The 15,863-nt window shown below is 52.7% G+C and overlaps 1 protein-coding gene across 5 annotated transcripts; it reads right to left on the minus strand.

Moving 5' to 3' along the window:
* Positions 1 to 76: 76 nt before the first annotated feature.
* LOC116271666 (calpain small subunit 1) lies at positions 77 to 12,489 on the minus strand. Of its 5 annotated transcripts, none has more exons than XM_031659594.1 (11): positions 12,346 to 12,489; positions 11,312 to 11,526; positions 10,196 to 10,229; positions 9,789 to 9,878; positions 9,565 to 9,622; positions 9,403 to 9,467; positions 6,355 to 6,423; positions 6,175 to 6,253; positions 5,917 to 6,033; positions 791 to 849; positions 77 to 615 (listed from the first exon to the last, which is right to left on the minus strand). In XM_031659594.1, the coding sequence occupies exons 2-11, from the start codon at positions 11,512 to 11,514 to the stop codon at positions 589 to 591; spliced, it is 801 nt and encodes a 266-aa protein (XP_031515454.1). In that variant the 5' UTR covers positions 11,515 to 11,526; positions 12,346 to 12,489; the 3' UTR covers positions 77 to 588. The 5 variants fall into 5 exon arrangements, with proteins under 5 accessions (XP_031515454.1, XP_031515453.1, XP_031515455.1 ...); XM_031659593.1 differs by having other exon boundaries at positions 11,312 to 11,529; XM_031659595.1 differs by lacking the exons at positions 11,312 to 11,526; positions 12,346 to 12,489 and adding an exon at positions 10,892 to 11,180.
* Between the last annotated feature and the right edge of the window lie 3,374 nt (positions 12,490 to 15,863).

Here is a 15,863-nt window from a genome sequence, read left to right on the forward strand (position 1 = left end):
GACCTCCCCAGTTCCCCAGGACCCAGAGCCCAAGCTCCTCCCTCCTCTCTCAGATCAGATCAGGAGGCAGATCACATAGAGATCAGCAACCAGGGTGCGTTTATTTCCTCCTGGGCCTGGCAGTCTGGGAGCAGAATATAGACAAAGGCACTGGGGCGCCTGGGTCTGGCACGGTCTGGAGCTTGGCCGCCTGGGTGGCAACTATGAAGGGTGTGCCAGGGTGTGCAGGGACTGGAGTCATCCTCCCAGAACCGAGAGAGGGCCCTCGAGGCATGGAAGCATCACAAGTGCTAGGCTTGGCACCGATACAGGGTAGAGGTTACGGAACGGGTGTGTGCAGGGCCCGGTGGGAGTGGGGAGACCCTTGGACAGAGCTTGTTAGAGTGTTCTAGAGCCAAGGGAAACTCCAGGCAGGCATATTGGGCCCTGGATGTTGAGAAGCTGGGTAACAAGTGCTGGGAGAACAAAAGCTGTGGGTCAGCAGGCCCCACAAAGATGTGACTGCAGACAGGATGGGCCCTGGGAGAGACCGAGGCTCCAGGTGACTCCTATAGCGAGGCGGTGAGGGGATGAGTCTGGGGCTCCAGTTCAGGAATACATAGTCAGCTGCAGCCACTGGGGAGAGGAGGGTGGAGAGTGAGGACAGGGAACCCCAGAGCACCAGGCCCTCTGCCCTCACCCAGGGACTGCTGGCAAAATAGGAGGGAGGGGACTGCAGCTCAGAGCTGGTATGAAGGGCCAAGGGGTAGGGTCCCCCTAGGCACCCATACCCCAAGATGGGGGTTCTTACCTCCTGGATGTTCACCTGGATTTGTCCAGTGCCATCTTTGTCAAGAGATTTGAAGGCACCTGGAGGAGGAGATGGGGAGGTTTAGGGGTAGGGAAGGAAGGAGATTGGTTTTTAGCATAATAACATTACACAAATATATGGGATGACAATAATAGCAGCTGGTACTTCACTGTGTGCCCAGCTGTGGGGAAAAGAGAGATCAGACTGTTACTGTGTCTATATAGAAAAAAGTAGACATAAGAGACTCCATTTTGTTCTGTACTTGAGATGCTGTTAATCTGTGACCCTACCCCCAACCCTGTCCTTGCAAGAGACATGTGCTGTGGTGACTCAAGGTTTAACAGATTTTGGGCTGTGCAGGGTGTGCTTTGTTAAACAAGTGCCTGAAGGCAGCTTGCTGGTTAAAAGTCATCACCATTCTCTTAATCTCAAGTACCCAGGGACACATACACTGCGGAAGGTCGCAGGGACCTCTGCCTAGGAAAGCCAGGTATTGTCCAAGGTTTCTCACCATGTGATGGTCTGAAATATGGCCTCGTGGGAAGGGAAAGACCTGATCGTCCCCCAGCCGGACACCCGTGAAGGGTCTGTGCTGAGGAGGACTAGTGTAAGAGGAAAGAAGGCCTTTTGGCAGTTGAGATAGAGAAAAGCATCTGTCTCCTGCCCGTCCCTGGGCAATGGAACATCTCGGTGTAAAACCCGATTGTATGTTCTGTTTACTGACAAAGGAGAAACCTCCTTAGGGCTGAAGGTGGGACTAGCTAGCGGCAATGCTGCTCTTTATGCACTAAAAAGGTTTACGGAGATGTTTGCATATGCATATCAAGGCACAGCACTTTTCCTTAAACTTATGTCACAGAAATCTTTATTCATATGTCTCACTGCTGACCTTCTCCCTATATGATCATATTATCCTGCCACTTCCCTTTTTCTTTTTTTTTCTTTTTTTTTTTTGAGACCGAGGCTCGCGCTGTGTCACCCAGGCTGGAGTGCAGTGGCACGATCTCGGCTCACTGCAAGCTCCGCCTCCCAGGTTCAGGCCATTCTCCTGCCTCAGCCTCCGAGTAGCTGGGACTACAGGCGCCCGCCACCACGCCCGGCTAGTTTTTTGTATTTTTAGTAGAGACGGGGTTTCACCATGTTAGCCAGGATGGTCTCGATCTCCTGACCTCGTGATCCGCCCGCCTCGGCCTCCCAAAGTGCTGGGATTACAGGCTTGAGCCACCGCGCCCGGCGCCACTTCCCTTTTTCTAAGATGGTAAAGATAATGATCAATAAATATTGAGGGAACTCAGAGACCAGTGCCGCCTGTATGCTGAGCGCCGGTCCCCTGGGCCCACTTTTTCCTTCTCTATACTTTGTCTCTGTGTCTCATTTCTTTTCTCAAGTCTCTCATGAGAAATGCCCACAGGTGTGGAGGGGCAGGCCACCCCTTCACCCAGCACAGTGTAAAGTGCTTTCTAGGTATTAGCTCATTTAATCCAACTCTGTGAGATAAGTGTCATTTTAAAATGAAGCACAGGCTGGGCATGGTGGTTCACACCTGTAATCCCAACACTTTGGAAGGCCGAGATGGGAGGATCACTTGAGCCCAGGAGTTCGAGACCAATCTGGGCAACAGACACCTCATCTCTGTTTTTTAAAAAAACTAAAAATTAAGAAAAGGAAAAGAAAAAAAAAATGAGGCAGAGAAGGGAGGGGCCATGCCCCAGGTCACACAGCAAGAAAGTGAAGAAATGAGGATTGGAATCCAAGCTGTTACCCTCCTCAATAATGGCCTCTGTGTACTGATATCACCTCTGCCCAGCCCCAGCCTCCTACTGACATCTATGCTCCATCCTCTCCAGTTCCAAGCCTAACAGGCTACTAGAGGGAGGCTCTGCACTCTCTACTTCCTGTCCCTAGAGTCTTACAGGTAGGTCCCCACATCTGCCCTGAAACTTGACTACATGTTCCCCACCCACAGGGAATCTAGACACAATGACTACACTATCATCGCTCAGTTACCACAACCCTCAGGTGTCCACACCCACAGCGTCCTGCACTCCCTGGCTGCCTTTTGTTTTTTTTTTTTTGAGACAGAGTCCCACTGTGTTGCCCAGACTGGAGTACAGTGGCACAATCTTGGCTTACTGCAACCTCTGCCTCCCAGGTTCAAGTGATTCTCCTGCCTCAGCCTCCTGAGTAGCTGGGACTACAGGCGTGCACCAACACACCCAGCTAATTTTTTTGTATTTTTAGTAGAGACGGGGTTTCACTATCTTGGCCAGGCTGGCCTCAAACTCCTGACATCAGGTGATCTGCCCGCCTTGGCCTCCCAAAGTGCTGGGATTACAGGAGTGAGCCACAATGTCTGGCCCTCATTTTTTTTTTTTTTTTTGAGACAATATCTCTGTGGCCCGGGCTGGAGTCCAGTGGCAAGATCATAGCTCACTGCAGCCTCACCCTCCCGGGGTCAAGTGATCCTCCCACCTCAGCCTCCCGAGCAACTGAGATCACAGGCATGTGCCACCACGCCCGGCTACTTTTTTTGTTTTGTTTTTTGTAGAGATGGGGTCCTACTATGTTGCCTGGGGGGGCTGGTCTCAAACGATCCTCCCGACTATTAGCCTTCTTGCTGGTAGATCCAGTGTCTATTTTTTTTTTTTTTTTGTAGAGATGGGGTCCTACAATGTTGCCTGGGCTGGTCTCAAACGATCCTCCCGACTATCAGCCTTCTTGCTGGTAGATCCAGTGGCTATTTCCTGGCCCTTCTTATGTGACTTTTGGCCTCATCTCCCCTTTCTGTCCACTTTCTTCACCTCCCTGCTATCTCACATACCTGATTCTTTTCCTCTGTCACTCTTCATGCATTGTCCTGGCCATGGGATCTTTCTTTCTTTTTTTTCTTTTTTGAGATGGAGTCTCGCTCTTGTCACCCAGGCTGGAGGCTGGAGTGCAATGGCATGATCTCTGCTCATTGCAACCTCCGCTTCCTGGGTTCCAAGCAATTCTCCCTCCCTAAGCTTCCTGAGTAGCTGGGATTACAGGCATGCCCCCACGCCCGGCTAATTTTTGTGTTCTTAGTAGATATGGGGTTTCGCCATGTTGGCCAGGCTGGTCTTGAACTCCTGACCTCAGGTGATACTCCTGCCTCGGCCTCCCAAAGTGCTGGGATTATAGGCGTGAGCCACTGTGCCTGGCCTGGAGGCCGAGGGATCTTTCTTTTTTTTTTTTTGAGACGGAGTCTTGCTCTGTCACCCAGGCTGGAGTGCAGTGGTGCAATCTCAGCTCACTGCAAGCTCTACCTCCCAGGTTCACGCCATTCTCCTGCATCAGCCTCCCGAGTAGCTAGGACTACAGTTGCCCACCACCACACCCAGCTAATTTTTTGTATTTTTAGTAGAGACGGGGTTTCACCGTGTTAGCCAGGATGGTCTCGAACTCCTGACCTCATGATCCGCCCACCTCGGCCTCCCAAAGTGCTGGGATTATAGGCATGAGCCACCGCACCCGGTAAGGCCAAGGGATCTTTCTAAAGCCAAATCTGACCCTGTCCCTCCCTCTGCCTAGAACCTGCAATGGCTCCCCAATGTCCCTGGTAGAGTCTGAGCACCCCCAAATTTTGCACCCACAATCCTGCATGACCTAATCATGTCCACTGCTCCTAACTTCTCTTACTTAGCTCAAATCTCAGACAGATCCAAGTTCAAATTCCGGCTTTGCAACTTCCTAGCTGGGTGACTATGAGCAAGAGATTTTGCCTCCTTGAACCCTAAGTTCTTCCTCCATAAAATAAGGACAGTAATTCCTACTTCTCAGCCATGTCTTCAGCATTCAGTACACTAACACTCAGAAGGCCACATGCAATGGCTCATGCCTATAATACCAAGGCTTTGGGAGACAGAGGTGGGAGGACTGCTGGAGCTCAGGAGTTCAAGACAAGCCTGGGAAACATAGCAAGACCCTGTCTCTACAAAAAATTTTAAAAAATTAGCCAGGCATGGCGGTGTGTGCCTGTACTCCCAGGTATTCGGTAAGCTGAGGCAGGAGGCCTGCTGGAGCCTAGGAGTTGAGGCTGCAGTGAGCTGTGATGGTGCCACTGCACTCCAGCCTGGGCAACAAGAGGAAGACTCTGTCAAAAAGGAAAAAAAAAAAGAAAGAAGAGAGAAAGGAAAGGAAAGGAGAGGAGAGGAGAGAAAGGAAGAGAAAGGAAGAGAAAAGAATAGGAAGGCAGGAAGGCAGGCAGGCAGAAAGAAAAGAAAAGACAAGAGAAAGGAAAAAAAAGGCCAGGCGCGGTGGCTCAAGCCTGTAATCTCAGCACTTTGGGAGGCCGAGATGGGCGGATCACGAGGTCAGGAGATCGAGACCATCCTGGCTAACACAGTGAAACCCTGTCTCTACTAAAAAATACAAAAAAGTAGCCGGGCGCGGTGGTGGACGCCTGTAGTCCCAGCTACTCGGGAGGCTGAGGCAGGAGAATGGCGTAAACCCGGGAGGCGGAGCTTGCAGTGAGCTGAGATCCTGCCACTGCACTCCAGCCTGGGTGACAGAGCGAGACTCCGTCTCAAAAAAAAAAAAAAAGAAAGAAAGAAAAGAAAAGAAAAAAGAAAGAAAAGAAAGCAAGCTAAAAGTACCAGAAGCCCCATCTTCTTTCCCCTTCTAGGCCTTTGCACATGCTGTTCCCTCCCCCTGCAACAGTATTCCCTACCTGCTCACTAAGTTCTCTCCTCATCCCTCAGGTCCCAATGTTCCCTCTCCAGTGAGCCCTCCCTGACCCCTTGGGCTGCATCAGGTGCCTCCTGGATTGGATTTGCCCTCTAGGCTTCCCCAAGCACAATCTGAGCACACTCTGCTCACTCTTTCCCTCACCAGAGCCCCAGACCCTCAGCCTGTGCTGCCCCCATCACAATCCATCACTCTGCCCTGAGCTTCCCCTCTCAGCCATCACCAGTCTGAACTGTCACTGTCTGGGGACTCGTCTCTCCTCCACTAGACTGTGCGCTCCATGAGGGCAGAAACTGGGGCTGATTCAGTCACCCCTGTGCCCCTAGCATCGCCCACCTCAAAGTCAGGCTTAGAGGAGACTTTGGCCCATAGAGGTCATAGGAATCCCCACCCAGGAAGACAGCTGGGGCGTCACTCACGGAACATGGCGTCCAGCCTGACCAAGCAGCTGATGAAGTTGTCAAAGTCCATGTTCCCACTTTCATCTGAGTAGCGTCGGATGATCATGTTATAGAGATGCTCATTCAGGTGGAACCCTGAGATGGATTTAGTCCTTCAGGTGTGGGGGCCACATGGCCCAACCCACTCCCATGCCCAGGAGTCAGGCCCAAACCAGCTGAGTAAAGGTTTTCTTACCCATCCCACTCCCAGCCCCACCATGTCCCTGCCAGCCATACCTGCCGCCTCAAAGGCCCCTGGGAGTTCGCTACTGCAAATGGTCCCTGATCGGTCAGTGTCAAACTGTTTGTATATGGCCTGTGGGGACAGAGAGATCGGGTCCAAGTGAGCATTGTGGAGCATGGTATCTCTGTGGCTTGGGGGTCTGGGTGCCAGGGATTTCAGAGGTTGCTACACACCTGCCACCTTTTGATGTTGTTCCACAAGTACTTGAATTCCTCAAAGCCCAGCTTGCCTGTGGTGTCGCTCTGGTGGGAGGGTGTTAAGAAGAGTGACAGCTGGCCGGGCGCGGTGGCTCAAGCCTGTAATCCCAGCACTTTGGGAGGCCGAGACGGGTGGATCACGAGGTCAGGAGATCGAGACCATGCTGGCTAACACGGTGAAACCCCGTCTCCACTAAAAAAATACAAAAAACTAGCCGGGCGAAGTGGCGGTGCCTGTAGTCCCAGCTACTCGGGAGGCTGAGGCGGGAGAATGGCGTGAACCTGGGAGGCGGAGCTTGCAGTGAGCTGAGATCCGGCCACGGCACTCCAGCCTGGGCGACAGAGCAAGACTCCGTCTCAAAAAAAAAAAAAAAAAAAAAAAAAAAAAAAAAAAAAAGAAGAGTGACAGCTACACCCAGATGCACGCATCACATGCACTGTGGACACGATGGTGATACAGCAAGCAGGGGAGCCACAGCTGAAATTCCAGCTCCCGCTTGGTCCTAGTCGTATCACCTGGTGTGCAGTTTTATTTTTCATTTTATCCATACAAATCGTCACTTATATTTCTAAATAAGGATTCTCTTTAAACATAACTAGGCCGGGCGTGGTGGCTCGTGCCTGTAATCCCAGCACTTTGGGAAGCCAAGGTGGGTGGATCACAAGGTCAGGAGATTGAGACCATCCTGGCTAACACAGTGAAACCCCGTCTCTACTAAAAATACAAAAAATTAGCCTGGTGAGGTGGCGGGCGCCTGTAGTCCCAGCTACTCGGGAGGCTGAGGCAGGAGAATGGCATGAGCTCAGGAGGCAGAGCTTGCAGTGAGCGGAGATCACGCCACTGCACTCCAACCTGGGTGACAGAGCGAAACTCCGTCTCAAAAAAGGAACATAACCATGAGGAATTATATTCAACTACTCTAAAGTACACATTCCTTGCCGGAAGAGTTGTTTGTTTTTTTTGTTTTTGTTTTTGTTTTTTTTGAGACGGAGTCTCGCTCTGTCGCCCAGGCTGGAGTGCAGTGGCCGGATCTCGGCTCACCGCAAGCTCCGCCTCCCGGGTTTACGCCATTCTCCTGCCTCAGCCTCCCAAGTAGCTGGGACTACAGGCGCCCGCCACCTCGCCCGGCTAGTTTTTTGTATTTTTTTTAAGTAGAGACGGGGTTTCACCATGTTAGCCAGGATGGTCTCGATCTCCTGACCTCGTAATCCGCCCGTCTCAGCCTCCCAAAGTGCTGGGATTACAGGCTTGAGCCACCGCGCCCGGCCGCCTGAAGAGTTGTTAATTGCTCATTCAGAAAATTCTTGATAGGCCAGGCGCGGTGGCTCCCGCCTGTAATCCCAGCACTTTGGGAGGCTGAAGCAGGTGGTTCACTTGAGGTCAGGAGTTCAAGACCAGCCTGGCCAACATGATGAAATCCCCTCTCTACTAAAAATACAAAAATTGGCCAGGCGTAGTGGCACACACCTGTAATCCCAGCTATTTGGGAGGCTGAGGGAGGAGGATTGCTCAAACGTAGGAGGTGGAGCTTGCAGTGAGCTGAGATGGTACCACTGCACTTCAGCCTGGGAAACAGAGCAAGACTCTGTCTCAAAAAAAAAAAAAAAAGAAAAGAAAAGAAAAAAAGAAAAGAAAATTATGGACAGTAACTCAATTTCATAAATGTTAGGACATGTGAAAAACAAGTGTGTGGCCAGGCATGGTGGCTCATGCCTGTAATCCCAGCACTTTGGGAAGCCAAGGCAGGTGGATTGTTGAGCTCAGGAACATCACTTTCTCACTAAATCTTCGGGACACCAGTTCTACCAGGACTATTTCCAGAGAAAGAAGAATATTCAAAGCTGAAAACTCTACCCAATATCATAGTTAAGAGCTAATGTGTACAGACCACATACTATGCGTTATGCACAATGCTAAAACTTTTGCATGTAGCTCCAATTCAGTATCACCATTATCACTCACCCATTTTACAGACAGAGAAACTGAGGCACAGAGAGGTTCAATAACCTGGTTAAGAGGTACAGTTGGGATTGCTTCGCTCTATGCAATATGTCTGTGATTACATTACATGTATATATTGTGTGTCTGTACTGCCCTATGTGTTAAATGTGCATAAGGGCAGGCGCAGTGTCTCAAGCCTGTAATCCCAACACTTTGGGAGGCCAAGGTGGGAGCATTGCTTGAGGTCAGGAGTTTGAGACTTGCGAGGTCAATATAGTGAAAGTTTGTCTTCTTATAAACTATTTTTTAAAACAAAAATAAATAAAAATATGCATGCATCAAAGGTCAGCTGATGGCTGGCCCATATACAGATATATGTGTGTCCCTGAGCACACTGCCTCATACACTTTCACGCATGTGGGTGTGCTCTTAGGTGTGTGTGTGTGTACATGTGCATGTGGCTGTTATAAATTTAGGTTCCCAAGCCCAAAAGACCTGAGTCCACAGACTGGAGTGACGAAACCTCTGCTCACTGCAACCTCCACCTCCCGGGTTTAAGCTATTCTCCTGCCTCAGCCTCCCAAGTAGCTGAGACTATAGCTGCACACCACCACGCCCGGCTAATTTTTGTATTTTTTAATAGAGATGGGGTTTCACCATGTTGGCCAGGCTGGTCTCGAACTCCTGACCTCAGGTGATCTGCCCACCTCGGCCTCCCAAAGTGTTGGGATTACAGGCATGAGCCACCACGCCTGACCTTTATCTATAACTTGAGACAAATGACTGCTTCTTTCAGGAAACTGAGCCTCAGTTTCCTCATCTGTAAAATGGAGTATAATAATTGTGCCTGTCCAACAGGGTGGTTGTGAAGGTTCGGTCACTTTATATAATTAAAGTGCCAGCTGTAACAGCTGGCATTGTTATGATTTACTGCCACATGTCTGTAGGTAAGCGTGCTCTGATGAATGCATTTCCACATTCATGGATATGTGGATATGAAGGCTACACATTGGCTTTCCAAACATACTCTCAAAAAATTCCCTGTGCACCCAGGGCCTCTCCCACACTGCTCCCAAGGATACATCCATCACGGCCACCATGCTGCGACACGTGTCAATGCCAAAACCATCAGTCTTCAGATCAGGGTCTGTGGGCAACAGGTTGAAAGTCAGAGGCCAGACGTCAAAGCCACTCAGGCCCCTCTGCCTCTAAACCTACCCTACTCCTTGAGCCCGGTCACTTACGTCGTGTCACAACCTTATTGAGAATGTTCATGAGTTCTGTGGCGCTGACCTCCATGTCCTGCAGGCGGAAGTTAGGGGCAGGTCAGGCGTGACTGAAGGGTCTGAGAATGTCATGGAGAATGGGAACACTGGGATTGTCACGGTCAAGGGTGTGTGCGCAAGGGCAGCCACAAGGGAAGGGATGGAAGGGTTAGGACGGGGTCAGGGAACCCCAGGTTACTTACATCTCCAGCCAGCTGGGCAAAGAGTCTCCGGAACTGCCGGACCTCCTCACTCTCGTTGGCCTCAATGTTGGAGTAATGTGTGCGTGGGGGCTGCAGAGGGAGGAGAGCTCAGAGCAGGGGGAGGGGAACCCGGCCAGGACGGCTCCCCACACCAAGGCACCCTGGGTGGGAAAGTCAGAGTGGGCTGGGCAGCTTGATGAGAAAAAGAATGAGAGGTGGTTGTGAATGGGTACGCGTATGTGGGGCATGGCTAAGACCCATGGCGTAGCTGCGGACATGGCACGGGAGGAACTGGCAGAGGAATTTCACAAGAAGGGGAGGAAGGTGGGACTTCTCTACAGGAACAGGAATGGGACCTCGAAGAGGCCTTGGCAGGAGAAGTGGGTCTGGTTGCAGAGTGGGCTTACCGGGGGCTCCGGGTTGTATTGCGCAGCCGCCTCGCTGCGAAGAGATAAGGGGGAGGGGTCAGTGTCGGGGGCGGGGCCTCCAACGGGCAGCACTACAGAACCATCAGCCCCAACGCTCCAGACCTCAGCCGCTATCTTCCTTACTTGGTTGCTGTGCCCTTCATCTGTTCTTGTCCTCATCTGTCCCAATCCACACAGCCCTGGTCGTGCCCCTCTTCTCCCTTCCTCAGGCCAACCCCACCCTTCAGGAAACCCAGAGATCCGTCCCCTGGGAGGCTCCACTCCTGCCAGGCACACCTACCCAGTGGCAGATTCCAGTCATCTCAGCCACCCTCAACCTAAAAATCCCACACAGAATCAAAAACCCCCGCCCCTTGGAGGGCTCACTTCATAGACGCTCTGCCCCAGCTTCCCAAGGTCTTATCCTCCTTAGGTGCCATCTGCCCAAGACTCTACTCCATGGCCCCCTTCCTAAACACCTGTCTTCCCAACATCCTACCCCAGCCATTGGTCCCCGTCCCTTCAAGGGATCACTGCTCAGTGGCCATGACTAATTAGGCCAACCTGCCCTACCCCTACCAGGGCATTTTTCTCAATTAATCCAGCCAGTTCCCAGCAAGCCCAGCCCATTCTGGGCCATTTCCTCTATCCCATTAGGTCTTGCTTTCTCCTGGGCTCACCTCCTCATTAACCCACCTAAAACCTCTGACCACACTCATAAGTCAAGCCCCGACCGTAAAATGTCACTCAGACGCATTGGCTCCGCCCCTTTAACGTTCATCTCCAGGTTAGCCAATGCAGGCCGGGCCCAGACCCATAAGCCCCACCCTCCAAAACTCCACATCGGTCCCCTCAGGACCACATTGTCCTGGTCCCACACAATCAGACTACTCCCATATCAAGCCCCGCTCCCAAGGACTGATATCCGCCTCATTGGGGTCCACCCCCTTATAACAGGACTCTCAAACTAGGCCACCCCGGCCTAATTCAGGTACCCAGGTTAGCCTCCAGGTTAATCCTATTATTGTTAGACCACGCCCCTCCCGGACCACGCCCCCCTGAGGCACCTCCCATTCACATTTCCAGGCCCCGCCCCTCCGATAGTCGCCGCCTTACCTGATGGCGCTGATGACTCCGCCTAGGATGCGCATGGCAGTTCCACCGCCACCGCCGCCTCCGCCGCCGCCTCCACCACCGCCGCCGCCGCCCCCGGCCCCGCTGATCAGACCTCCAAGCACATTCCCCAGGCCCCCACCCAGGCCCCCGCCTCCCCCGCCGCCGCCGCCGCCGCCCTTCAAGAACGAGTTAACCAGGAACATGGCTGCGACTCACTGCTGGGGGGAAAAAAGGGGACCAGTGGGTGCTTCGCCCCTGAGCCCACACCCTCCCCTCAAACACGCATTTCCGGCAGCTGGACATGGGAGGAGGGATCTGAGGCCTCCGGATGGGGGTCTGAGTTTGCGAGGGCGGGTTGTCCTCGCAAGGTTTGCAACCTCCTCGGGTCTAAAAGGCACCCATGGGCTTGAGGGAGCCTGGACTGGGTGCACGCGTTAACGGGAGGGTGTAGGTCTGGTGGGGGTTCTCTTGTTGGGGACCCCAAGTTGGCGTAAGGCGTGCCCGACGTGTCTGGGCGCTAGAATGTGAGATCCAGAGCCCAGACTGAATGTAAAGGTCCTTGGCGGGTCATGGGCGCGGAGCAAACATCCACCGCCTAAAGGGCCCCAGGGCGGGGTTTAGGAAATCCTAAATGTGGGCTTGAGAATTCAGGTATTCCCAGCGGCAGGATTCCAGTGTCACCTCTGGCTTTGTGGTCTAAGATCGTGGCTGTGAGCCCTGGGTTCCCGGATAATGGGGTCTCTCGCTGGAACTGGGGGCACAGATCTACGATCGTGGTTCAAGACACCCCAAGGAAGAATTCACAGGGTACCTCTGAAACCTATGGGCCTGTATTTTGGATCATGAGACAGAGGGTGGAGAAGTACGGGACGTCCCCGGGACGGCATGAAAGGGGGTCGAACAGGTCTGAGGGTTCGAATCTGAGACCATGGATCTGGGGGGCTCCTGAGGCCGAGACTTCACGGTTCGCCAGGTCTGGGGGCCGCCAAAGCCGGAATTGCGGGGTGCGGAGGGGGTACGGGCTGGGCGCTTACCACCTCACGCGTCCGGAGGTCTGGGAGTCCGTTCCGCTGCCGCTCCCGGGCCTCCCGCGGCGTCCGGCTCCGGAGGGCGGGGCCGGTGACTCAGGCTGCAACTCTCGGGTCTGACACTGCACCGCGGCCCGGCTGTCTCCCGCGCGGTCCTAGAGCCGAAGCGGACATTGCGCATGCGCACCCCACACCGCCCTGCTAGCGGGACCCGGATTTGGGCCCCGCCCTACACGTTTCCAGCGCCGGAGGTCTCGGAACATTGCGCATGCGCACCCCACACCGCCCTGACTCGGTAGGCTGGGGTCTTCCCCACACCCCTCAGGTCTGGGTGCAGGGGCCGGGTGATGAGAACTCGGAGGAGACCCATACCCCCTCAATGTCGTAGTGTGACAGCCCCTAGGGCCTGCCAATATCCTTCCAGGGTGGCAGTTTTCGGTCCGCTCACTAAGGGACTCCGCACGGGCCCTTTCCAGGTGTTGTCGCGACAAACACCTCCTGGAGGCCTGTAGTATGCTGTGGCTCACACGCAGGAGGACAATCGCCCGTGTCTGTGGCGAGGACTGAGGCTGGAGTGCCTTTCCCAGTGCCTGCAGCAGCCCGGATGGCAGTCAAACCGCAGGCAGCGCAGGCGCCGCCTCCCAGGCGAACCTTACCACGTCCCGCCCCAGTCAGGGGCCACCTGAATCATTCCTTCCTGGACTGGCCCAAAGGGTGTCCTCAGTATGCTAGTGTCTAAAGAAGGTCCCAGACACAGGAAGATTCCTTTGGCGGCGGCCGGGTTTCTTTATTTACTTAAAAAATATTGTTGTTTTTACGTAATAGAGACGGAGGTCTAGCTATGTTGCCCAGGCTGCTCTTGAACTCCGGGCCTCAAGCCATCTCTGCCCTCAAGCCATCCTCCTGCCTCAGCTTCCCAAAGTACTGGGAGGTACTGGGAATACAGGTATGGGCTACCGGCCTTTTTTTGATTTAATTTAATTTTTAACAATACTGTTTTTGCATAGCCTGGTTTCTTTCTTTCTTCTTTTTTTCTTGAGACAGCCTCTTGCTCTGTTGCCCAGGCTGGAGTGCAATGGCGCCATCTTGGCTCACTGCAGTCTCCGCCTCCCAGGTTCAACCGATTCTCCTGCCTCAGCCTCCCGAGTAGCTGGGATTACAGGCGTGCACCACCACGCCCAGCTAGTTTTTGTATTTTTGGTAGAGACGGGGTTTCGCCATGTTGACCAGGCTAGTCTCAAACTCCTGATCTTAGGTGATCCACCCGCCTCGGCCTGCCAAAGTGCTGGGATTACAGGCGTGAGCCACAGGTGTCCAGTACTTTTTCAGGACTCCTCAGGGGCAGCTAAATCTGGCCCCCAGGCAGGCTGGTTGGCTCTTAGTCCCTACCCTGGAGGCTGGCTAGGCTTGAGTTGAATCCTGGCTATGCCCTGTAATAACTGCACAACCCCAAAACAGTGACTTGATATTCCCGAGCAGCAATTTTCTCATCTGTAAAATGGGATCATGGGTTGCTCCATACCACTAGGCCCGCTATCAAAATTAAATGATATCGGCAGAGCGCGGTGGCTCAAGCCTGTAATCCCAGCACTTTGGGAGGCCGAGACTGGTGGATCACGAGGTCAGGATATCGAGATCATCCTGGCTAACCCAGTGAAACCCCGTCTGTACTAAAAAATACAAAAAACTAGCCGGGCGAGGTGGCGGGCGCCTGTAGTCCCAGCTACTTGGGAGGCTGAGGCAGGAGAATGGCGTGAACCTGGGAGGCGGAGCTTGCAGTGAGTTGAGATCCGGCCACTGCACTCCAGCCTGGGCGACAGAGCGAGACTGTCGTCTGAAAAATAAAAAATAAAAATTAAATGATATCTGCAGGAATACTGATTATTTAAAAAAAAACTTAAAGCAGTGGCTGGGTGTGATGGTTCCTGCCTGTATTCCCTGCACTTTGGGAGGCTGAGGCAGAAGGATCTCTTGAGCCCAGGAGTTCGACTCCAGCCTGGGCAATATAGTGAGAACTTATCTCTACAAATAATAATAATATAGAAATTAGCTGAGTGTGGTGGCATGCGCCTAGTCCCAGCTACTCTGGAGACAGGTGGGAGGATCACCAGAGCCCAGGAGGCAGAGGTTACAGTGAGCCGAGATCATGCCACTGCACTACAATCTGGGTGACAGAGCGAGACGCTGTCTCAAATAAATAAATAGCTGGGCACAGTGGCTCACGCCTGAAATCCCAGAATTTTGGGATGCCAAGTTGGGCAGATCACCTGATTGGTCAGGAGTTCAAGACCAATCTGACTAACATGGAGAAACCCTGTCTCTACTAAAAAATACAAAATTAGCCGGACATGGTGGCACATGCCCGTAATCCCAGTTACTCGGGAGGCTGAGGCAGGAGAATCACTTGAACCCAGGAGGCAGAGGTTTCAGTGAACCAAGATTGCACCCTTGCACTCCAGTCTGGGCAACAAGAGTGAAACTCCATCTCAAATAAATAAATAAATGAATAAATAAATAGGTGATAAATGCTTTGTAAATGCCAGCTATTAGCTCTATGTCTGTGCCCATGCTGCTCCCTCATCCTGGAGGCCACCTGTATTCCTCAGCTGGTGGACTCTTAGTCATCCTTAAATAATACAAACACAGGCCGGGTGTGGTGGCTCACGCCTGTAATCCTAGCACTTTGGGAGGCCGAGGCGGGCAGATCACCTGAGGTCAGGAGTTTGAGATCACCCTGGCTAACATGGTGAAATCCCATTTCTACTAAAAATATAAAAAATTAGCTGGGCGTGGTGGCTTGTGCCTGTTATCCCAGCTACTGGGGAGGCTGAGGCAGGAGAACCGCTTGAATCCAGGAGGCAGAGGTTGTAGTGAGTTGAGATCGCGCCATTGCACTCTAGCTTGGGCAACAAGAGCAAAACTGTCTCAAAAAAATAAAAAAAACAGATAACTGTCAAGCACTCCTCCAAGTGCTTGACGTCCATCAGCTCCCTCATTCTCCTAACAGCCCTGTGACATAGATGCTATTTATTATCCCCATTTTACAGAGAAGTAAACCCACTCTGAGGTTAAACCCAGGTAGCCACGCTCCCTAGCCTGTATCCTTAACCACTACCCTTATGCGTTAATAATATAATTAATATAATAGCTCAAATAACAAGATCACAACAGACAAAACTAGTTGCAGCTGATGTTTCCTGAGGCCTTGCTGGGGCCAGGCCAAGGTAACTGCTACACAAGCCTTGTCTGCAAGGCAGGAGAGAGAACGGAGATTCTGAAAGGCAGGGTCACGGAGGGTGGCAGAACCAGATCTGATCCTGGGCTTGGGTGATGACAAATCTTTTGGTGGTGACTAATCCAGATTCCCTTCTCACCACACCCCTCCCTGCCAGACTGCTGCAGCTCTCTGCCCTCTCCCGAGGCTCACTTGCTGCCAGCCCTCATGCCCCTGGCCAGGAACTCTCCTGCCACCTTTTTTTTTTCTGGCCTGGTTGTGTAGCTACTCAGGCTGCAGGTGTCACCTC

The sequence above is a fragment of the Papio anubis genome, chromosome 20, assembly GCF_008728515.1.
Source record: "Papio anubis isolate 15944 chromosome 20, Panubis1.0, whole genome shotgun sequence".
Lineage (NCBI taxonomy): Eukaryota > Metazoa > Chordata > Mammalia > Primates > Cercopithecidae > Papio > Papio anubis.

Bases quoted from the DNA above. Each gene is read 5' to 3' on its own strand.
- LOC116271666 (XM_031659594.1), bottom strand. From the start codon at position 11,514: ATGTTCCTGGTTAACTCGTTCTTGAAGGGCGGCGGCGGCGGCGGCGGG. The intron at 6,254-6,354 runs GTGTGTAGCAAC...CTGTCCCCACAG, and splicing joins ACAACATCAAAAGGTGGCAG to GCCATATACAAACAGTTTGA. The intron at 850-5,916 runs GTGAGTGACGCC...CTCCTCCTCCAG, and splicing joins CAGGCTGGACGCCATGTTCC to GTGCCTTCAAATCTCTTGAC.